At 35.1% G+C, this 25,256-nt stretch overlaps 1 protein-coding gene across 1 annotated transcript in view; it reads left to right on the forward strand.

Moving 5' to 3' along the window:
- Positions 1 to 11,553, forward strand: part of Meox2 (mesenchyme homeobox 2) — a 54,288-nt gene extending 42,735 nt beyond the window's left edge. The window contains exons 2-3 of the mRNA XM_028768895.1: positions 1,220 to 1,392; positions 10,162 to 11,553. Of these exons, the coding sequence (XP_028624728.1) occupies positions 1,220 to 1,392; positions 10,162 to 10,386 (398 nt within the window). The 3' untranslated portion in view covers positions 10,387 to 11,553. The remainder of the gene's footprint in view (positions 1 to 1,219; positions 1,393 to 10,161) is intronic.
- The last annotated feature ends 13,703 nt before the right edge of the window (positions 11,554 to 25,256 follow it).

Raw genomic sequence — 25,256 nt, forward strand, 5'->3', positions numbered from 1 at the left:
GGAAAAGACCATCATCTCCATATAAATAATCACCAACCAATACCTCAATGAAAGTAGTTGCAAGCTGGCAAATCTCTTTTGATTCATGTGAGCAGGGATAGTTTTAGGAGGGACTTCAAAGCTAAGTATTCCATGATGTGACTTTGCTGCCTGCCAGAATAGCCCATAGGGTGAAAAGTTTGTTACTTGGAAATTTTATTTACATCATGCCAGAACAGCTCAAAGCTACAACAGTGTGGCTACTGACAAATACGTGGGTTAAAAACAAGTATTTGGTGAACTCTAGTATCTACTTTGAGCCAGGTATGTTAATGTCATGCAAACATGCCTACCTATGAGCTGGCAACGGTTATAAACTCACTGAGTTCCAGAGGCATCCTAAAGTGTAATCAGGCTATATATCACAAAACATGTTTTGACCTGGATTGAAAACTTTCCCTTGACCAGCTTAGATGGGAATCCCAGCCAATATGGGAAGTAAGTGACAACTTGGAGAAGTGGGCATAAGTAATGACCATCCAGGGAAAACTACTGTATTACCTATCATAGTAAAGGGAGTAACCAATGTACCAAGATGTTGGTGAGGGCCCATTGCCATTGCTACTCTGAGAAAACCACATCTGGTCAGCTTAGATTTGAACAAGAGTCAACTCAGAATTATTTACCTTAAAATTTCCCGTCTAGTGGGTTTATATTTTATTTCTACAATTGTTTTCTGATGATGATTTGGTTTATTTTATTATGACAGTATCATTTTAGAATTTAAAAACTAGGTTCATATTTTATAGATGTATAAAGAACTTTCCCAATTATGTTATGATTTACTAGATAGATAGATAGATAGATAGATAGATAGATAGATAGATAGATAGATAGAGATATAGATAGACAGATAGAGAGAGAGAGAGAGAGAGAGTTAGATTTTATAATTTGCAAATACGAAAGTCTCTGCTATTTGATGATTATACTTTTGTTGAGCAAAATGACAAAATTTTATATGATATATAAGAGAGAGAGAGGGGGGGGAGAAAAAGAGGGAGAAAGAAGAGAAACCTATCTCAGTTTGTGGCCATGTGTGATCTGTCTTACTGGCTTTGCTCACTGTTGGTCCTGTCTAGTAAAGCACTTGAAGAAGTAGTTATCCTGTAACTGTTACTAGTATGATTGTACACCTTTGCATGACTGTGTTAACACCAATCTTCTTGCACTTTTCCCCCAGATTCCCAGGAAGGAAATTACAAGTCAGAAGTGAACAGCAAACCTAGGAAGGAAAGAACAGCTTTTACCAAAGAGCAAATCAGAGAACTCGAGGCAGAATTCGCCCATCATAATTATCTGACCAGACTGAGAAGATATGAGATAGCAGTGAATCTAGACCTCACTGAAAGACAGGTAAAGTGGGTGTCTTCGTTGCTTGTAGTTTTATTTTGCTATAGCTCAACAATCTTCTTTACAATTTGAATTATCCAGATTTATGATTTTCAAATACCAATTGGAAGTCTGCACTATTCGATGATAAAACCTTTGTTCAACAAAAGGAAAAAAGTTTAAAATGATATTTGAATGGAAGGTGCCTTTACAAGTTTTGAAAAGGAATGCTTTGTGATGGTGATATTACTCTGTTTACTTTAAAAACACAGTTTGTTTTAAAATAATGTGGGCAAATGGTGAAATACTTCCTGTGTTTATATTTAACGCTCCTCATTTGGTGTAATAAAAGGTTAGTTGCCTGTACAGGTCAGAATAGGCCATGTCATGTTGCAATGGAGCATTAACCTTTAAAACTAAATAGCATAAAAAACCCAAACAACTCTTGATGGTTTATTTTCTACACAAGTTTTACAAATCCAGAGCTCACTGTCCTTGGATTCTCACCATGTGGTGCTGTTGGTAACCACAGGAGGTGATAAAGAATTGGCAGGTCCCTGACTTTGAAATATGTTCATCTGTAAATGACTCTTACCCCTCCATTTACTCTCACATGTTTTGAAATAATCAGCGTTGTAACATATGTTCAAAAGGCGGGGTAGTGATTGGCAGCAAAAAAAAAAAAACATTGATCATTGGAAAATACTCTCTAATAATCAAAATACTTTAAAATGGTGTTTATTCTGAGAATCCAATAGTCTGCTATCCATTCAAAGAATACTTTGAGCAGTAATGATCCATATGTTAAATTAACGGGAATTAAATTAGATAAATTGGTGTTTAGATGCTTTTACTGGATTTTACTTGGACGAAAATAACTTATTCTGTTAGTACTCAGAGAATATTCCCTGCATAAATTCATATTTACCCTAGGAGAATCCAGCCTGCAGATGGTTAACAGTCTTGCTAGCTAGAGAAACTTTCCTGACAGGCAAATGCAAACATCTTTATGGACAGTTCAATTATACCAGTTGCTATTAGGGCAAGAGTTTTCCTTCCTGTCTCACTGTACATTCCTCCTCCAAAGGTCCCACTGGGACCAGGGAAATACCAACAGGGTGTGAACAAATGACTACACGCATTATGATAGCAAGTCATTTTGTCTAGTTTCTTAAATCTTATTCGTCTTTTCTGCTAATCGTTATATTCAGCTTCTGTGGGTTATTACTGGTTAGAGAAAATATACAAAGAGAAACTTTTATGTGGTTTTATTTATTGGCAGTTTATATTTTATTAAATATTATGACTAGTTCCTGAGCTCTGGAGTACCTCATTTTCTTTGCCCAAATTGCACACAGAGTTTGTTCTGTGAAGGTGTAGCATTTGGCACTTCAGAAACCAGAGTCCAAAATCTACATCATCGGATATATGATCTATTTTTATGTGTTTATCTGGGAGCAGAAAATTAAGGAATGGGAAAAGTTACACATTAGTTTATGTAGAAACCATGAATTCCAGAAAAGACCCCCATGGTTTGGAAAACTGGAATAGGTTTGACTTCCCATCTACACAATGATGGGTACAGGACCGAGCTCTCAGCAAGAGCAAAGGCAAAGCTCTCTGCTTATTCATAGTGTTGGTCAATCATCTTTTATTATCTGGTCAGAGAAAACTGGTTTCATACTTGTCTAGGGACAAATTAATTTTAAAAGAGGTTCTGTAAACTAATGGAAATGTGGAAGTTATTTTCAATAATTCTTCTTTCTTTTTCACTAACTTGATATATTAAATTATATGCAATATATTATTAATAATATGAATTATATGCATATTTATTAAGCAGTATGTATAATCTGATATATATATAGCTCCCTTATTTTAAAATCTTACTGTTTTTCAATATCACTTCAATTTTAAGTCAACTTGTCTTTTCTGTGTAATAAACTATCTCAAATATTAATGCATTCACAAAACAGCCCACACTAAGTTTATTTAAACGTTTGTGTATCTGGTTTTTGGAATGATTTTCCAAGTATTCCCTACACACAACCTGGAACTGCAGTCTTTGATCCAGTGCTAAATGCTGCCTGAAGCTATTCTGGGACAGTTGGTCTTCTAATCAGCTAACTCAGGGTCCTTTAGAGAGGGACAAATACTTCCAGGAACACTGAAACAAAACTTCATCCTGTCAGGGTTTTTAAAGCTTCTGTTTATCCCATATTTACCAATGTCTCCTGTTCAAAGACATCCATCCAACCAAGTTTAGTGTCAAGCAGAGTCCTTAGAAGTCACTCCAGAACATGCCAGCAATGGTCTTACAAGGAAAACAGAAAATAAAAATAAATAGGTAAACAAACAAACAAACAACAAATGGACAAAAGCACACGCAAAAAAATGGAGAAATAGAGAAATACTCAAATTCTCAAATAATTAAAGCATTGACATTGTGTATTTTGTTTCCTACTCTACCCATCTCTTCAGGCAGTTGCAAGTTAATGACATGATAGTATGTTCGTATAAGATAAGAATTTAAATAAGATAAGAATTTAAATTCTTAATCAATACTAAATATCTAGAGAACACTGTCAGAAAATGCCAAATTTTGAATGAAAAAAAAAACAAACAAAAGAAAATGAATGTTTAGGACTGGGAACTTAGGAATTTGATTTCTTACATTAGTAAAATCTTTTTGGGACACAAACAGAAGGAAGCATGTTTCTCTTTCTTCTTACTCAACATGGTGGAAACAAAAGCATTTTCAGCAGGCACTGAACAAGACAGCTACATGGGGGTGGGAGGGGGGGGGGCGCCTTCCTACTTATGGCATGCTGGACCATTCCATTGATAAAACAAATATTTTTTGAGCTGGATGCTAGAAAGAAAATCCTGTCAAAAGATAGCTAGAGAGTCAGTGCTACAGCTCATAGGACAGGAAACGTGAGTACATGTTAGTGCAAAGGCAGTTGAATTTAACCATGGACTTGGAGGAGAGCATTTCAAGTTGTAGCAAATGTAAATTTATTCCTATACATTTATGTATATTTACTGTCATGTTTGAGCTTTTTAGTGTCATAGCTATAGACTCATAAGATATCACAAAAATTCATGTCCCTTAAAATCGGATGAAATGTTTCTCAGTTCATTTGTGCATCTACAACAAAGTACAACAGACCAGATTACTCAAACAACTTAAATTTATTTCTTACCATTTCGAAAATTAGAAGTCCAGGATCAAAACAATGCAGGGTGTCCAGGTGGGTGGGGGTGGGGTTTCTTCTCACTCTGACTGTATATGGGTGAAGGGCTAGCTAGCTCTTTGAAGTTACCACTGTAATGTTAATCTGAGTAAGAGGAAGTGATTCATATGAGAAGTAAGTCTAAAAGTAGTTACCTTTATGGGTAAATATTTCAAAGACCCGACTTCTAATGTCATCATATTGAGCATGTTGAGGATTTCTATGAATGAATTGGGGAAGAGCCACAGTTCAGGCCACAATATAAATACCCTATCACTTCAATGGTGCTGCACTTTCAGCAAAATAAATTCACTATGCCATCGACATCTTGACCCTATATATTCTTATGAACCTTTGTTTTAATCGCACCTCTGTGTCGTCTTCATTCTCTTTATATGAACTAGTTTTATATATTTTAAAATAAACTAAAGTTTAGAAAAGTAGCTAAAATGTGTACATTAAAACATTATATTTAATCATATATTGTTTAATAGTTATCCTAATTTTCATTGCATTTGTTAAACATAAATATTTTCTTGATTTTGTAGAAGCTTTCAGTACCCAAATACAGATAAATAGTTCACTATAAAAGGGAGTGAGAACACTGTAATCAATCAGACTCATAGCAGAATTATTCGGATAAATAATTATTCATTTTTAAAATCCTACTCTGCAATCAAGTGAATCTTTGCTGTGCTTTAATAACATTTTTTTCTGTGATTGCCTATAAAATATGTACTTGTAAAGTACATAGGGTATGTAAAGATACTTTTGCTATAGTTATGTCATTGATTAATATTTGATCTACCTGTTATCTATTTGTTATAGCAAGATATATGACTGTTTTTAATAAAGATTTTCAACAATGTTAGGTATTCTCTTAGACAACTGTGAGACATATTAAATGCTAAAACATCTCTCAGCAAGTTAATTTCATAGTTTCTACCTGAGAAGTAGTCATAAAATTTCCTAAATGAGTTTCATATCTATACGCACACCCCCCCACACACAGATCTTCCATAATTAACTGTCATGGGAAAATATAGTCAAATAGAGTATAATTTTTAAAACTATGTTTCAATTCTTTTCGGTAAGAAAAAGATCTGATTTCCAATATGATTCTATTTCGAATATGATTCAAGTAGCTATTAAAAACAATTATTTTACATTATATAAAAATGATGACCTTAGCACAATGTTGTAGTTCTATTTTGTAATGCTGCTTTCTAGGGCAGAAATATGTTTAGTTAATCCTACTGGTTCTAATTTACAGCTGGAAGTTCACAATGTATTTTCATGTCTTCTTCAAGATCAATAATGCCAGGGCTATTTGGGACATTTTACAAGTCCTACATAGTGATTTCACATACCAAAAGTATTTTGACTTGTACAAACTTATTCTTGGTTTATGTCTCTATCTATATATAGGTAGATAAAATTTCCACCAGACTTTTAGTACCTTGTAGTCAAAAGAAGGGAGACAGCAGTCATATAATGAACTGATGTACTGGAAATGGAACATTTTATAGAGTGCATGCTACCAAACATAGGAGTGGAGATACTTCCACTTCACAGAGCTGAACAGAATTTCAATATTACAGCCTTGTAAATGGGCTGGAATTGTTTTAGCCAAAACATTGGATTCATGGCATCTCTGCTGAGTTAAGGGGGAAATGCCACCCACTTGGATTAGGTTCCATGAGTGGAAGTGAAAGAGAGTTAGATTTTCCTTGTTACTCATAAATCACTAAATAGCCTAATTCTGTGCATTTTCAAAATACCCATGCACACTTGATTAATACAAGAATTATCTTTTGTGGAATATATGCAATTTTTAGTCCTTTACATTGCATTTTACATGATATTGTCCCTCTGCAGATTCTATAAAATCATGGACTGACTGTATTTAGCTATTGGTTGAGTTGTTTTCACAGTTAGACAAATTGTGTATGAGAGATCACGTAGGACTACCTGTATAGCCTGTAATTAAGTTCATAAACTTCAGATATTATGATTAAATTATTCTATTTCAGATTTCATTTGTGTGTAAAATTGTTAAAAAAAATTCATAGAAACTAGGCTTTCACTCTTGGTGAATAGAAGAGAAACAGAAAAGAGGAACAAGATTACCCAAAACAGCAAAAAATGTAGATTTCAGAAGAAGAAAAACGATTCCTTTCTTCAACTAATTTTGTGGCACGGAAACACAGCTATATGCGCTCTGCAAATGAATACAGATAGAGCTCAGTGCCCTTCCCTCTACCACTGAGAAAATAAAACTCTCATCAGAAACTATCAACGGCAACAGCTACAACAGCAAACAGTTAAGAGCAATCTTTAAATATGAAGTTAACACATTCTCATACATAGCAAAAGCTTCAACTATAGTCAGTGATGAATCTATTATTCACAAATATAATCTATTAATTAGAAAAAAGTAGTTTTATTTAATAATTTTAAACAATATGTTTTAGTTATACCCAGTGCTTTCTTTTTCCAGATCCACTTTTCAGGCTCTATTTACCCAACTTTGTGTCCTTTTAAACAAAAATAAAAATAAAACTGTCAAGACTAAATATTTCCATGTATGTGGGCTTCTACTGGGGACTAGTTAGCTTATCACGAGCTACACCCTTAGAGAAAATTTTCTCCCTCTCCCAGAGTTCTCAACTAGCAATAGCTCCATTGCTCTTGGTAGGATTTCAAGCTCAATTGCACTTTACATGTTGGTATTAGTTGGTCTTGGGCTTGCACAATCTTATACATACTGTCAAAGTCATTGTGAGTTAATGTGTGTAATTGTGCTGCTACCTTAGAGGACACTGTTTCCTTGAAGCTACCTACAACTGATGGCTCTTCAATGCTTTCTCTCCATTTTTTGCCAATGAACCATCAGCCTTGGGAGGACAGAGTGCATGATATATATTCCGTTTAGGGCTGAACATTCTTCAGTCCATTACCTTCTTTACCATATGTTGAGGGTCTGGGTGTTAATTGCTATCTACTGCAGACAGACACTTTTCTGATGAGGCTTGATAAATGCATTTATCTGTAGTTATAACAATAAGTCATTAGGAGTTGCTTTGGTCAATACATAGTAACTCAAATACAAACATTTCTCTCTCTCTCTTTCTCTCTCTCACTGAGTGTGTGTGTGTGTGTGTGTGTGTGTGCATGTGTGTTTATGTGGTGTTTATTGCCTTTCATGAGTCTTTTCAATAAAAATAAAATAGCACATAACACATAGGAAACAATGTCCTACTCTTAACATTTCTTTCATTTTATACCATATATTTATATCATCAATACAGGACAATTATACATTTTCTCCTTGAAAATTGAATATACAGATTTAAGAGATCTTATCCCTAAATAATCATGGAGTATTCATTGTCATGTTCTTACATGTATGTAAATTGAGACAGATAAATGTAATTCTCTACCTTGCCCCCCCCCCCCGCAGAGAGAGGGGAGAGAGAGAGAGAGAGAGAGAGAGAGAGAGGAACAGAAACAGAAAGAGAGATGCATGCACAAGAGGAAGAAAAGTTGAGTGCAGATGCCTGTTGCACTGAAGTAACATAGAGTGTCAGGCTTGCAAAGGTAATTATCTAAAGTAGTAGTATAATTACCTATAGGAACTGTACTACAGGAAAAGTCTGGTATTTGCAAACCTGATTAAATCAAGTAGGTGAATGATGGTAATTATATTAATGGAGTTCACATACTTCACATACATTGCCGGTTTATGTCTTAAATGAGAGTTTGAAATACAGCAGGTACCAAAGAAGAGAGAGTAAAAGGCACCACAGGGAACTATGTGAGTTCCAAGGTTACATCACACACTTTTCTTTCCTTTCATATAACATGACTTCTACTAAAGTCACTTAACCCTTAACATATTCACTCTAAAATTAAAATAATATTAAAACAGAAAAAATTATAAATAGTGTACAAATAGTACCTAGAGTCAACCTGTCTGTCTTCCTAAAGTTACTGAATAAAAGGCGATTACTTACCTTTTGGTTAGTAGGTATGAATAATATGTGAACATCTTAGTGATAACTATTAGAACAAAACTTTTTTTGTTATACTTTCTGATACTATATTGTTAAATGGATTAATATGTACGTGGGTAAAATATAATACATGATTGCATTTAGTACTTAAAGTGACATAAATGAAAGACTTCAGCTATGAAATGTCTGATAATGCACTGTGTAAATATTTGAAAACACTTCACTAGCTTCAGTGGAACATTGTAATATCCAAACATCTTTGGAAGGTGATCATTATTCTCCCCATTTCTCTGCAGCACTGTGTGTTAGTGTAAATTGAGAGTGTGATAAATGTTCAAATGTTTTTTGATATAGAAGATTCAGGTATTTTTGTATCAGATATGAAAAAGATATCAGAAGTATAGGAGTTTGTTGAAGGCTTAACCATTAGCATGAATTATAACACAGGGAAATGGTGGTCGTAGGAAGGGACAGACTATATTAGGAAGTGGCCTACAGTAGCTTGCAAAAAGAATCCATAAAATCCAAAAATTAATTGTAAAGAATTTCATACAAACCAAGAAGGAAAAATACACAACAAAACATCATAAACATGGTGATGCTTTACTTTAGCAGACAGTTTTAAAAAACGCTAAATAATGACATAGTACCTAGTCCTATTATTAGAAAAAATGCTGACAAATCTAGATCTTGGGAAATACTCTAGTCAATATGAATTCATGACCTAATCAATAACAAAGCGAACTTAGAGAAACTTTCTTTCCTTTCGTACTGAGGTGGATTATCACATTCTCTTGAGTCCTTTAAGGAAGTTTCTGGGTATTTACCCTAGGGGGTTGAAAGGTAAATACTGAGGAATTTTTTACTGTGGCTGTACTCTTTGGCAATTGTTAAATGATATTTCTGAAGGAAACTTTAATAAAGGCAAGAGCAGAATGAAGACCAATAAAGACAGACTTCCTGTAGAGTATCAGAAAAGTAACTGCTCTACGTACTGCAGACAGTCCCCAGTTTAGCAGCCGTGGGTTTGAGACTGTTCTTCATGACAGTTTTATTGGGACATCATTCCATATAAATCAAGAAGCATCTGGACCTTTACTGAGGTGAATTATGTTTCTTTTCTATTGACCTGAATGCATGCCTTTCCAAACTAGGGGACGTTAGTAATAAATAGTGCCCGTTCAGAGGTGGATTTATCAACAGATAAAACTGCAAATATTCTACAATCAAATCAAAGATGAATTTCAGAAAATGTGTAAACTTTGACAGAGGTAAATATAATATTTTATTTGATAGAGAAACTTTAATGCTTCCAAGCAAGCTTCCTCTCCTATTAGTAACTTTGTGTCCTGTGTTGGAATTTATGGTAATTGTTTGTATGTACTAAGCATTTTCCATTACTAAACACATGCAGTCTGACTCAATGCAATCCTGTACGGTTTTTATAATCACTGTATCATGATATCTGTGCGCAAGCACTTGAAGAACTAGGTTCTATTGCCTTTGCTGACTTACTTATTCCCTCTTTTTTTTCTTTGAAGGTGAAAGTGTGGTTCCAGAACAGGAGAATGAAGTGGAAGCGGGTCAAAGGGGGACAGCAAGGAGCTGCTGCCCGAGAAAAGGAACTGGTGAATGTGAAAAAGGGAACACTTCTTCCATCAGAGTTGTCGGGAATCGGTGCAGCCACCCTCCAGCAGACAGGGGACTCACTAGCAAACGACGACAGCCGCGATAGTGACCACAGCTCTGAGCACGCACATTTATGATACATCCAGAGATCAGCTCCATTCTCAGGAAAGCACCATTGTGATGGCAAACCTTACCCAAACATCGTTTACATGGCAGATGACTGTGGCAGTGTTGCTTAATATAATTAAATGCAGGCATCTCAAGTCTGTTTCTTCTCATGATTGATAGAAGGTTTACACTAAGTGCCTCTTATTTGAAGATGCTTCCACAGTGAAATTGGAGAAAGTGAACGTATTTCAAATACACATGTTCCTATATATGACAGAGAGGGAGATGAATGTTTGCTTTGGCTTGCACTGAAAATTAAATTGCTACCAAGAGCAAACTTGATAAGACGTTTTTATTCAAGATGTCTCCAAGAGCGAAGATGTTAAAAATAAAAATGCTTTGAACATTCCAGTTGTACCAGGTCATGTGTGTGACTCTGGGCAGGTATTTGCTTTTGCTTGCACTGAAAATTAAACTGCTATCAAGTTAACCCATGAAATAGTTTATCTTGAACAGCCACAGTGCCTGAAAATCACCAAGTGGATATAAAATGTACTAAAACTCTGTATATATTACCCCTACGTCATTTTCCTATCATCACTAATTGTAGCAAATGCATTCATATTAGCTGATGAAAATAGGCTTTCTCATTGACAAAAACAGCCAGCTTCTTGTATTTTTATACATCGTTGTCAGTCAGAGTCAATCAGTATGTGCTTACTTGTGGTCAAGTAGAGAAAATGCAGTAGTGTCTGATAGGACATATCCTTGTACCACAGACAAAACAAATCTTCTGTTGCATTGACTATCAACTGCTGCAGATATGTTATAGAATACACCTAGCCCCCTCCAGCCTTCCTCTCTTATCGCTTGAAAAACAGTAGGATCATAGGCAAATCAGTTACCTTGCAGAATGAGTCTTGTGTGGCAGATGTCTGATTTTATATTTTTAAATTGTTAATGCTTATGGGTCTGATTCAATTAACAGGGAAAAGATTTCTTCCACATTGTTTATGATATAAAACCAAGTGCCAAACAGAGCTAATTCTTCAAGAGAATAGATGAGAAACTGAATGTCTGACAGTTAGACTCAGCAAAAATACATTATTTTTTCATATGCTCTATATTCATGCAGAACAAGTCCTTGTATTTTGTAAAAAAAAAAAAACAAGTTAAATAAATGATCCTTGAAATAACTGTCTTCCTACTGTGACTTCATTGAGTTTAGTAGATTTATTCTTTTATTTGTAACCAAGGCTGGTTTGGATGTCACTAGGTAATTCAGCTTGGCATTGTTCTCTCAGCAATCTCTGTCTCAGCTGTTCAGGTGCTGGAATTATAGGTTAGTTAGTTTTAGTAGAATTTTAAAAATAGATACTTAAGAAGATCCCAAATTATTTGCTTCTGGGTAAATCTAAGTGGATACAAGTTATGAAATAATTAAGATTCATAATTTCTAAAGTTTTTATTATGGCATAAAATTTGTAAGAATAGGCATATACTAAGCACAATTGGGAAAATGAAATAGAAATACATTACAGGAATTATTGATAATGCATGTGCATTAGTCCAACCGTTTTATTTTATATTTATCTAATTTTTCAGTATTGAGTGTGAAACCCAGAGACTCATCCATGACCCCTACTATGGAGCTCCCTGACCAGCCTCCCATTCATGCTTCACATTCATGATCTCTTTGGTGTGAACTAGTTTTGGTGTGAACTGTGAAGTGAACAAATGAAGGAAAATCCCAGTTCTAAAGGACATTGCTAACAGAAGAAAGAAAAGATATTCATGGCACAGTTAGTGTCAGATCTGAGCGAGTGTAAGGACGTTGGATGACAAAACCCTACTATTACTTTATCACCTCGCTTTGGTTAGCTATTCACTTGACCCAGAAGGAGTTAGCAGTATTACCAGTGCACTGTCCATTTCCCACTTGTATTGAAACAGTAAAAGTTCCCCAAGCCACCAATATGTGATTGATTTATTTCCTTTATAATGATTAAACTAGTAAAACACATTTCATTTAATTTAACTTACCCTAATGTGATACCAATAATATTCTGGAAAAAAAAGTCACGTATTTTTCATCTGTGCAATAATTTTCATCTTGCTATAAAACACTATATCTGAATTAATATTGACAAAGATATCATTTTGATTGTCATAAACATATTTTCTTATCAATCACTTGAACGAATATAAAGTATATTTGTATTGATATATATTTTGGTGGGTTGAATTTTTTAGTTTAGAATTGAATTCAAAATAAAATATCTTGACAAATTGGATTAAATTAAGATACAAATCCAATTGAATTCAACTGAGGAATAGTTTGAAATAATTCATTTAGGTATGAAAATAATGAAACATTGATGCTTAGAAGTAAACAATGGGGTTGGGGGAAGAAAAAAAAACAAGTAACCTACGAGATCAATAAGGTTTGTTGTGAAACTAAAACACTTATAAATCAGACTTATAGCTGATTATGACCAATAAAATCAAAGGTAATTATTCTAAATAAAAAAGATATTCAAAAATAAAATGAGGCAAGTGCAGGGTGGAATATACTTTCCTGTGACTAAACCTAAAATGAAAACTGATTCCAGAGAAGCAAGTGGGGAAGAAAGGTCATATGCTGATCAAAAGTACATGTTGGTGACATGGATTCGAATGACCCCTGACCCACTGGAGACAGATGTCAGCAGCCCAACAAGTGGATGCAAAGTAGCAGCAATTACAAAAGGCTTTTGGTTTTGTCTCTGCATTGCTGAGTAACAAATTCAGTACCATATGATAAACGAATTCCCTAATACTCAGCTACATCACCACCCCTCAGAGACGGTAACTGGGACTTAGCATATTTTGTAGCATCTTAGTGTTTACCTAACTCGAAAGTAATGCATAAGCTGTATAGACTTCATTCTATTACTAGATTTTAAATATGTTAGAAAAATTAAATTATTATTAAATATCAACTAGGATTTTCCAGAAGTTAATGATCACGATAGAAGGGATTGTGGAAAGGATGAGAGAGAGAGAGAGAGAGAGAGAGAGAGAGAGAGAGAGAGATTTTTCTTCTTCATGATATGATATCTTATTGCATACTGCCCCGTGTTTTCATGTAATTCCTTCTCAGATCCCATGAATCAGTATGAAAACATTTTTCTCTGGAAATGGGATGTAAGCATCATGAGCAATTAGGATGATTTCCCACCAGGGCTTAGAGAAATGAAGGAATGAATACTACATATTTTCTGCAAAACATCAACATGACTCCGATTATTTTTTCCTTCCCAGAGTTACTCAGAGTTTTCTTAAAAGTTGATCCCAAATGACACTATAAACGTGACCTTTTAAGTTAATTTTGTTTACATTCTCTTTGCCCAATGATATCTAGGGTAACTGAATAATCTTTTTTCTCGTAGCAATTTCAACATTTTCTTTCAGCTCTTACAGAATGCAGTCAAATGTAGTGAACAAAAGAATAAAAATGAAAAAAGAAAAATGATTGCCTGATAAATAATGAGGCTCTAGGAAATGTTACTTAATTTTCAAACTGTGCCTTTTCTTTGTGTTTGTGATTTTCTCTTATCTATTTCTATCATGTGTTAATAATTATTATAACTTGTGGTTTAAAATGCTTTAAAAATACTTTAAGTATATGCCAGCATAAATATGGTCATATATATCTTTTTGTTCTCTTAAAAGGCTGACCTTGTTTAATTCAAGTCTAGTTTCAATTATTTGTAAAATAACATTCCAAAAAAGCTTATTTTTTACATTAGAAAATAGTCAGTAATCCCTGAGTAAAGTACAATTTGTTTTATTAGGGATGGTTTTCAGATAAAGTTCCATATATAACTTTTTTGTCACACTGACTTCATAGTTTAGTTCCCATATCTCTTGGTAACAGAGTGGGTTAATCTACAGCAGTCTTATTTGAAGGGTAGCCATATTATTTCTCCTTTTTAAATGTAAGTCAAGGGATGAACCTACATATTTTCTTTAAATTTAAGAGTAATCATAGAGCTTCCATGTGCTTATATTTTCTTGAAATTAAGAATGGCTCTTTTTAACATACTAGCAGTTGAAACATGATTTATTATAGGTCTCTTAATAGTGAATATAGTTTTTTAAATAAATCATGAGTTTCTTGGGTTGATTAAATATTGGATATGAACTGTTATTAAAGCTGAGCTATTAATACTTGTTATTGACTTTCATTCTTTTAGTGTAAAATCCACTTTTATTTGGCTTTTCTAACATTAGAGTATGACAATATTTTGTGGTCACATATATGTGTACATGGTCTAATAGAGTGGATTAGCGATTAAAAAATACAGAAAAAGTTGACAGAGTATGTGTTATGCCCTCTGAGCAGTACCTCTGCAGCTGAGAAAACACTAAATGGTAGATTGGAAAAACTAAAAAAGACACTTGGAAGGTCTCTTGTGGGAAGCTTTCTTTGATTGCACTGCAAGCAGACATAAAGAAGAGGGTGAGGTCAAACTGTACTTTTAAGAAAAACATAACGTTTTAGAAAGATTAAGAAGCAGGCATATAGATATCAATCTTCATAATAAAATCCATCATTTATTTTAAAATGTCCAGTATATGAAAACTATTGCTGTAATAAAAGCCAAATAGAAACAGTTAGAAAATTACCTGTCCCTTATAAACTTTCTGGGTTATGAATTTCAAAATATGTGCCTTAAGTTTGAAAAAAAATTTATTTTATTTTTAACAATTTTAAAATTTTAAACTTAATTTATTTTCTCATATATTCCATCTTGAACACAGCCTCTCCCCCCTCCTCTCCTTCCAGTCCCTTCCCAAACACTTCTCCATTTCCTTCGGAAAGACTAGGTATCCCAGGGATATCAACCAAACACAGCTAAGCACGTTGTCTAGGCATCTTTCCTCATATCGAGGATGGAAAAGGCCCTGATGAGTCCAGACAGGCTGATGCTGTGGTTTTTTTTTGTTTTTTTCGTGTGGTATCCTTGACCCTTCCGGCTCCTACAATCCTTTCTTCCCTTCTTCCACAAGATTCACTGAGTCTCGCCTTGTAGGTGACTATTGCTTTCTGCATCTGTTTCCATCAGTTGCTGGATAAAGCCTCTCTGATGGTGGTTATGCCACCTTCCAGTATATGAACATAGCAGAATATCATTAGGAATATGTTGTTGTTGTTGTTGGTTTTTTTTTTTTTACTTTCTTTTTATTTCCAGGCGCATTTGGTGCTATCTTAGGTCTTTAGCAATCAGGCCCCTGTGTTCTGGTTCACCAGGCAGTGTCAGGAACTGGCTCCCTCTTGTGGCATGGATCTCAAGCTGGACTAGTCATTAATTAGCCACACAACTTCTCTGCCACCTTTACCCGAGCATATCATGCTGGCAGGAGAGATTTTAGGTGGAAGGTTTTGTGGGTGGCTTCGTTTCCCAATCACTTCACTGAAAGTCTTGCCTGGTTCTTGGTGATGGCTCATTCAGGCTCTGTATCCTCCATTGTTAGGAGCAATCGTTATGGTCACCTAATAAAATCCTGGGAGTTTTTGTTGCACTGAACTTCTGTCTTGCTTTGGAATGGCCTCCCAATTCCAGGTGTCTCTCTCATTGTTCTCTAACTCCATTTAACTGCTCCCTGATTTTTCTGTTCCAACCTAACCCTATCCACCCATAATATCTATTGATATCTATGTAATATCTATTCTGTTTACCCCTCCCAGAGAGATCCATGCACCCCTCATTAAGCCCTTCTTGTTTCTTAGCCTCTCTGCTTCTGTAGATTGTAGCATAATTATACTCTTCATTGTAGTTAATATCCACTGATAAGTGAGTGTACACAATGTTTGTCTTTCTGGGTCAGGGTTGCCTCACTGGGAATGATTTTTTTCTAGTTTCATCCATTTCCCTGCAAATTTCATGATGTTTTATTTTAAACGTTGAGTAATACTCTATTGTATCACATTTTCTTTATCCATTCTTCAGTTGTGGGACATATATATTGTTTCCAGTTTCTGTCTATTAGGAATAAAGCTGCAAAGCACATAGTTTAGTGTTTTTGTAGTAGGATGGAACATATTTTAGGTATATGCTCAGGAGTGGTATAGCTGGGTCTTGAGGTAGATCAATTCCTAATTTTCTGAGAAACTGCCATATTGATTTCCAAAGTGACTATACAAGTTTGCACCCCCACCAGCAATGGAGGAGAGTTCCTCCTTGCTACAAATCCTTGCCAGCATAAGCTGTCAATAGTATTTTTTATCCTAGCCATTCTTACAGCTGTAAAGTGGAATCTCAGAGCTGTTTTGATTTACACTTCCCCAATGGCTAAGGATGTTGAACATGTCTTCACGTGTTTCTCAGCCATTTGAGATTCATCTGTTGAGAATTATCTGTTTACATTTATCCCCCATTTTTAATTGTATTATTTGGTTTGTCAATATCTATTTTCTTGAGTTCCTTATATATTTTGGAACTTAGCCCCCTGTCATATTTAGAGTTGGTGAAAATCTTTTCCAGTTCGATAGACTGCCATTTGTCATATTGATGATGTTGTTTGCCTTGAAAAAGATTTTCAGTTTCTTGTGGTCTCATTTATTAGTTGCTGATCTTAGTGCTCACACTATTGTTGTTATGTTCAGGAAGTCGTTACCTGTGCCAATGTGTTAAAGGCTGTTCCCCATATCTCTTCTATCAGGTTCATTGTATCTGGTTTTATGGATTAAGTTTTGTGCAAGGTGATAGATACAAATCTATATGCATTCTTCTACATGTACACATCAAGTTAGACCGGCACCATTTGTTGAACATGACTTTTCATTTTCCATTGTATGGTTTTGGCTTCTTTGTCCAAAATCAAGTGTCCATAGTTGTGTGTGTTTATTTCTGGATCTTTGATTCTATTCGATCTATCAACCTTTTTGTTTTTACACCAATACCTTGCTGTTTCTATTACTATTGCTCTGTAGTATAGCTTGAAATCAGGAATAGTGATACCTCCAGAAGTGCTTTTATTGTTTAGTTTTAGCTATCCTGTTTTTTTTTTTTCCATACGAGGTTGAGTATTGTTCTGTCAAGATCTGTAAAAAAAATTAATGGGAATTATGTTGAATATGTAGATGGCTTTCGGTAAGATGGTCATTTTCACTATGTGAATTCTGCTGATCCATGAGCATGGAAGAATTTTTTCATCCTCTGATATCTTGTTCATTTTTTTCAAAGATAGGATGTTTTTATGATACAGGTATTTAACTTTCTTGATTACAATTACACCAAGGTAGTTTATGTTATTTTTGGCTATTGAGAAGAGTGTTGATTCCATAATTTCTGTCTTAGCCTCTTTGTGGTTTGTATACAGGAATACTACTGACTTTTTAAAAGTTAATCTTGTATACAGCCACTTTGCTGAAGATGTTTATCAACTTTAGAAGTTCTCTGGTAGAGTTTTTGGGGTCACTTATGTATAATATCACATCATCTACAAATAACAATACTTTGAGTTCTTCATTTTTAATTTGTATACGCTTTATCTGCTCTAGTCTCATTATTTAGCTAGAACTTCAAGTAGTATATTGAATAGATATGGTAAGAATGGACAGCTTTGTCTTGTTCCTGATTTTAGTGAAATTTAAGTTTCTCCCAGTTGTACTTGATGGAGCTATCAGCTGGCTGTAAATTGATTGCATTAATGGTTAGTGATGTCCTTGGTATACCTGTCTCTTCAAAACTTTTCTCATGAAGGGGAGAGTGTAAAATTTAAATATTTGATATTTATACTCTTGAAAGACTATAAATTTGTGTCTGTATTATTTTGATATTGCCAAGTTAATAAATCAAGGAAAATTTCCAAATGATTTTGTTTTAAATTTGCTATAATGTCTTCACATATTGATGTCAGTAATTAGCTAACATTCACTTCTATTCATCCCATCCCTATGAATTGTTTGTATTTGGTTCTCTGCTTAGTTGCCAGGCAATTTGATTTGTATTTTATATTCAATAACCTGGAAACACTTGAGTTAGAGTGTTTGCTCATGTTGCTTCCTCTGGTTCTAGTTGTTTAGCTCCTTGAGAGCTGGGAAAAAGTATTTAAACCCACTCTTGGCACTGCACACAGTGAAGAAGTTTTAAATGTCTAGTGACATTCATAACTCAGTTTTTTCTCTTCAATATTCAATTCTTAGTACTTTTATGCCACCAAAAATTCAAGCTACTGTGACAAAGCCATGGCTTCTCATCATTTGTGCTTTTCATTTCAAGCTAAACTTTATAATTCATTACTATTTCATTTATCCTATACATTTATATAAATGCTCATTAGACTGCTATACAAACTTTTATTTTCTCAAATAAAATTTTTCTCTCTAATAAGTAATTAATATAAGAATTTGAGTAGTAGGAGTAAGAGAGATGGCTAATGGCTAGAAATATATTTTGCTCTTGCAAAAGACCTACATTTGAGTCCCAATATCAACATTGGGCGTCTTAAAACCATCTTCAACTCCATCTCTATGGGAACCAATACCTTTTTCTCTCCTGCATAAGCAAGAGAACACACTTTTACATGCAAGCACATATATGTACATACATACACATAGATATCAAACACATCTTTAAAAAATAATTGGAGTGCTATGATTTTATGTTACTCTCCTTAAAATAAGTTGTTCATAAAAATATTTTGAACACAATAATTTCAAAACATTTTATGAACATATTTAAAATTAGGTAAATTTCATCTGTAATTAAACTAGATTGATTTATAATAACAACTGTATCAAACACCGATATAAACAAACTGACTCTTTTCTAAAGAGCACTGGGATTTCCTGGTGGTTCCTTGGTTCAGAAGACACAATGCAAAGGTCCTTTGCAAGCTAATTAATAAGGAGTTTTAACACAAGAAAATAATGCATTCTCAGTTTTCTTTACTTTCTTATAAGGAATCAGTTACCATCAAATACTATGGAAAGACAGCTCACCCTAAAACATAAATTAAAATGGTTAATAAGAAGTTTGTGGAAACATTTTTTTTTATTGTAAAATGCCAAATAATGGTTGAAGTCTAGAGTGAAGCCTTCATTTATATTTTTATAAAGCTATATTATGGCCTGACTCTGCTTTCCACAAATACTATCATGTCTTACAGTATATCCCCAAATTTTTGTCAGGGTCTCTACTACAGCCTGACAACATACCCAGCATTTAGTTAACTAGAAAACTCTTCTGGATGTCTGCAGCTATAACCAAGCTGCCAATGCTTCCTTCAGACCTTGACCACCGAGTCTCTTCATCACTGCTTATTTTCTCTAATTTTTGAGGTCCCAGGTCTGGTTGCCTGCAGTGATCGCTCACCAAATGCATGCAGATATATTTCCTCAGTATTTAGGTTTTCATATCTTTAGGGAGGAAATTTTTGCTCATTGTAAATAAAATACCACTTGCAACATTCTATTCTTTAAATAGTTTTGATATTACCAGTATGCAGATATTTACTGATTTTTTTAACCATATTGAATATTGGCATCATGGGAGTAAGCATTTTTCTGTGTTCATTGGTATGTCTCTAGCTTTTGAAATGATCCATATTTTTAGAATTCTTATGAGTTAGAAACACCGGGTTTAAAATATTGATGTACCATGAACTGTAAGTCATCACTGTAAATGCAAAGCCCCATGATGATTGTCAATCAAATTACGTCCCTTGAAGATATGCAGTGCATTATTTTACATGAGTATAGTCATTCACTGTTTTCTTGACTGTTTGCACTAATGGATAGTATTTTTAAAAAATATATATGTATAACTTAAATGCTGTGAAGGTTTTCTGGAAGATACCTGTAAATCTAAGGTTAGTTTAAAATGGAATCCAAGGACAATTTTCTCATGGGTCATGTGAAGACAGGATCACACAGCAAACCAAAACTAGTGGTATGGATACTGACATTTTATTCATAGCATGTCAGAAGAGAAAAAATAGAAGGAAAAGTTTAAGAACAGATTTTAACAGATGTTCATATATGGTTCAGAGGAGAAGGAAATTTTTTTCCCTATTACTCAAATGCCTGTTTTGAAGTCACCAGAATGGTTTCAGTCAGCTTGGCTGTTAGCCAACATCGATTGTTGGTAGTCTGGTATGAAGAACACCATCTGTGTAGAATGGAAGTCCCTTATGAAAAAGGACTGATAATTATGTTCTTCCCAGGTGCTGTTAAAGTGAAATCAGGTGTCAAGCTTACAATTGCCTAAAAGGCTATGATATGCTGAGAAAGAATGGTTTGCCGTATTGTGAAATGGGATTTGAGCATAACATTTAAGCATTCCGGTCTTTGGGTGCTGCAAAGGTCAGACTACTTAGCAAGCTGTAAAACTCTCGCACTCCTTCTGCCATCAACAGTGAAAGAAAGCTTTATTTTGAATCGAGGATAAAGGCCAGATCAAAGTTATTACATTTCCTCGCTAAAATACCTTTCCAATTACATCATTTCCCCAGAAAAGTTGGTAAAGGAATAACAGTGAGTTGAAAACTCTGATGATTTAACCTCACATACAAAGATTAATCTGTAAAATAATCCAAATTAGTCTCCCACAGTTATTAATAGGAACTCATTATATCATTGTAGAAGATAGAACTCCACACAGCTATTTCAATATAGGCCAAGACTGTCCAATTTCACTTGGCCATTGAAACTATCACAAATCTTCTTAGTATGAGTATAGATGTTGCTACTATCGTAAGAACTTCACTATTACATACGAATCTGCCTTTACCACTGTTTATCAATGATGATTGAACATCATGTTACAACATTTTTCACATTTTATGCCATTTAGCCCTCAGCACAATTTTATCAATTAAGTTATCAGTTAAGTATTCCCTGGAGCTTCACAGCAGATCACTGCAACTTACACAGTTAAGTCATCTTTGCTATAAGTGTCCGATCTGGGCCTTAACATGTCTGATTCTGTTAACTCCTAAAACATTTCTTTCAATTATTTGAAAAAAAAAGGAGATATTTTTCTTAAAATAAATACATAAAGTAGAAGAAATGTTCTAGATCATTAACATAGTAAGCAATTATATATTTGTATACTACTTAGTTATAACCAAAACTATAGCCATTGTTGTCAAGGCAAACAAGCACGAAGGAAGTGTAAAGGTCTCTTTCATTCCATGTCTGTTGGTGTTGTTAAACTCAGGAACTTACATCAGGATGCTTTTTTGTTCTTAAAGATTATTTTTAATTAACATATAACATCTCCACATAGGGAAGGTGTGATTTTTCTGTACACTTATGCATTTTGTGGGCAGATTGTTTAGTAATCAGGTAATTAGCATACCTGGAATAATTAAGCTTGTGGAATTAGCATATCTACTACATTAAATATTTATTATAACTCTCGTCTCCCTCAGCTACTTTGAAACACATGGCACTTACTATGTTGACTGTAATCCCCTAGCTGGCAAAAATTAAAAAAAAAAATCATTGAAACTTACTCCTAGTATCAAAAGTTTCAACCAGAGCTCCTAAAGTTTAAACCGCCAGCCAGAGAGCACAAAGGGAGGGACTCATGCACCTGTATAGGGAATTGAGGGTGACCTTGTTAGACTTCAGTGGAAGTGGAGGGCCATGGTCCCCAAAAGTTTGGATCCCCTACTGTGTGGGAATTCGAGAGCAGGGAGATGGGACTGGGAGGATGTTTGGAGCACACCCTCACAAAAATTAGGAGGAGGGGGTGTGGGAAAAGGGGTTTTAGGGGAGAATGGGAGAGGAGATAACATTGAAAGGTAAATACGTATAATATCCAATAAAAACACACACACACACACAGATAAAAGGTCTAAAAAGAAAGAGAGAGAGGGAGAGAGTTTACTTATTTTAAATTATTTTCAAGTTTCTAGGAGTTGCTAATTGGCTAAGATCCTATTTTAAGCTCTCCACAAAAGAATTTAAGTCTCTGTTCAATATTCTAAAGAGAGATGTAAATCCTATTTTTCCGCAACAACTAATTGACAAAAGAGAGGTAATCTCACAAAAAGTAGAAGAAGCCATTACTAATCGATATATTTTATAGTCTGACTAGTTGTCGGCGGTGCTATAACAGTCCTTTGACAAAAGATTATCAATATAGACAAATATATCCTTAAATGGGGTCTTCATGACTCTCTGAGTGTGGAAGGAGCGACTGTTGGTGCTTCTGCCCTGATTTTACAAGAACTCTGAAAAATTGGCTTTAAAAACAAAACAGGGGGAGTGACACCCCCACAGAAGGAGTCACCCTGAAATACTCTCCATCATGCCTTGTTCACTTTTATCTCTCTAAAGCTGAAAGCTCTTGGCAAATATGCTGCTGACTGCCTCTGGCACCACCGAGACCAACAAAACTTTGCCACAGATATGGGGAAGGACCCTCTTACCCTTAAAGGGAATGGCCCAGACCCAGTTCCCTTATGGGGCCGAGGATTGATATGCCTGTCTGATACCACAGAAGGCACAGCTAACTGGCTACCAAAAAGATTAATAAAAAAATAGATACCCCCTCAAAGCCAGGCCCAACCATAAATAAAATGAATAACAATTTACATCCAGGGAAGAGAAATCTCCCTGAGAATTCTCTTCTTTTTCCTTTCCAGGTAAAAATGAATCACTCGTGATGTCTGCTTTTGGAAGTTCTAATCCAGAGGCTGGCCTCCGAACTTACACTGCTCAGACCTTTGAAGGGCCACTGACAAGAACATCAAACAGCTAGAGATTGACATCACTAATCTGAAGAAATCCCTCATTTCGCTGTCTGAAGAGACCTCCTAAAATCGCAAAGATCCTTATTGGACTTGATTTACTATATTACAATAGAAAAGGCTGTGTACAGCTCTGGACTGTGTACATCTCTTAAAGAAGAAGGTTGCCTTTACATAGACAAGACAAGGAGGGTTAAAGAGAGCAGGAAACAGGTAGTGAAGGCTCTAAGAAAAATCAGAGAGAGAAAGAGACAGATGAAGGCTGGTACAAGAATTGGTTTTCAGCCTCTCCAAGGTTGTCAACCCTACTTCCTCCCATCTTAGGACCATTATTTGGGTTCTTTTTGCTTTTTTCTGCTGGTCCCTGGCTCTCAAATAGGTGGACTAACTCTGTGATACAACAGATAATTTGGTAGCAAAACCTACTCAGATACATTATAATTAGTTAGCTATGGAGGACCACGAGACTCAAGATGAGGTTGTTACTTTATACAGGGTGTTTCCAAAACCCATCTCCACCCAACCTAAAAGGGGGGACTTCTGCCCCTAGACCAAGCAGAGAGGGGCCACCCAGAACCCCTTCTGTCAGGTGATCTGAATTCTTGCTTAGGCTGTGAGGCTAAGCACTGCAAGGGAATATAAATAAACGATAAAAATATCTATCTGGGTTCCCTGAGGGACAAGCCTGACTGCATAGGTGTTGATGTCAAAAGTATCCCCTCTCCAGGAAAAAGACATCGGGATGGGTATGGCCCTCATGCCTCACTGGACAACAACAGGGGGACTGGAACCATTACAAGGTCCCCTTCAAATACTGGAGGTCAGGCCTCTATCCCCGCCTTTGCAAGTTTAGAATTGCCACAGCCCTTCTATACTTAGAGAAGGGGGGAGATGTCAGGGGCAGCCCTGCTTACCTACTGAAGGCCTAAAATCAGCCATAGACCTAAAATCAGCAATAGGCCTGTCATACATGTATACTAACAACAAGTCTTGGATCTCAGTGGAAAAACATCGCAACAGATGGCTATAAGCTAATGTAAACAGGCAGCTTTTGTGGAAATTTACAAGCCTGAGTAGTCATAGACCTTGTAAATAGGTAGCCTGGGCAGACAATACCAACTTAGATAAGGACAAACGAGTCATAGGCAGAGTCATAGTGACTTGTCCCCTGAACCTTCACCCAGCCGATACCCAGTTCTGATGATATCTGCATTCCTCCTTATCACCCGCACTCCATTGTCATTCCCTTCCCCACATCCTGCCTTTCTGTGTTTATAACCCCTATGTGAATGAATTATGATTTGAGAAAAAATAAATTATATAAAAAAAAGAAAAAAAGAAAATAATTTGCTCAGCAATAAGCTATGTTTCACAGTAGCCTTGTTGTCAAAGAAACAGATATCATGGAGACAAGATACTGTACAAACTGAAATAGTCATGCATTGAAAGAATAGTACAACTAATGATTATCAAATTTTCTTTAACAGAAAAGAAAACATAAACAATATACTTTAAAAATACTTTAATAAATAAAACATTGATTTGCAAACCTACCACAAATTAATTTCCATTTAACCAGTGCAATGTTAGCAATTATGCTTTACTAAATAATTCAACTTAAAATATAAACTTTTTATTGATTTAAAAAAAAGAAACTTACTCCTAAACCATGAGTTAAACCCAAAAATCTCTTGTTAATGATCTTAGGTATTCTGTTAAAACTATGGAAAACTGGTACAAATATCCCAAGAAATTTATGGCTGAGACATCCACAGATCCACATCTAGTGTAACAGGAATTGCTTATGTGTCCATCAATGGATGAGTGAATTTTTAAGAGAAAGAGGGTGCGTGAACTTAAGAAATACTAATCAGTGACAAAAGGAATGAAATTCTGTGAGTTGGGTCAGTGTGGGTAAAGATGGATAGTATTATGTAATTAAGCAAGGAAAAACAAGTTCTTCACAATGCCACTCTTATGAGGTTTATTTTACATATCAAAATTCAGAAAGCTTCTTGCTTCTTAATCTGTATCTTATTGTTGCTTACTTTGTATTGTATTAGAAATATCTAATAAAAACTGGATTATTTTTCTTTTGAGCACAGTGATATAAAAATAATTGTCAGAGTCCAGAGAACTGACAATTGCA

This window comes from Grammomys surdaster, unplaced genomic scaffold (genome assembly GCF_004785775.1).
Source record: "Grammomys surdaster isolate TR1022 unplaced genomic scaffold, NIH_TR_1.0 188, whole genome shotgun sequence".
NCBI classification, from domain to species: Eukaryota; Metazoa; Chordata; class Mammalia; order Rodentia; family Muridae; genus Grammomys; species Grammomys surdaster.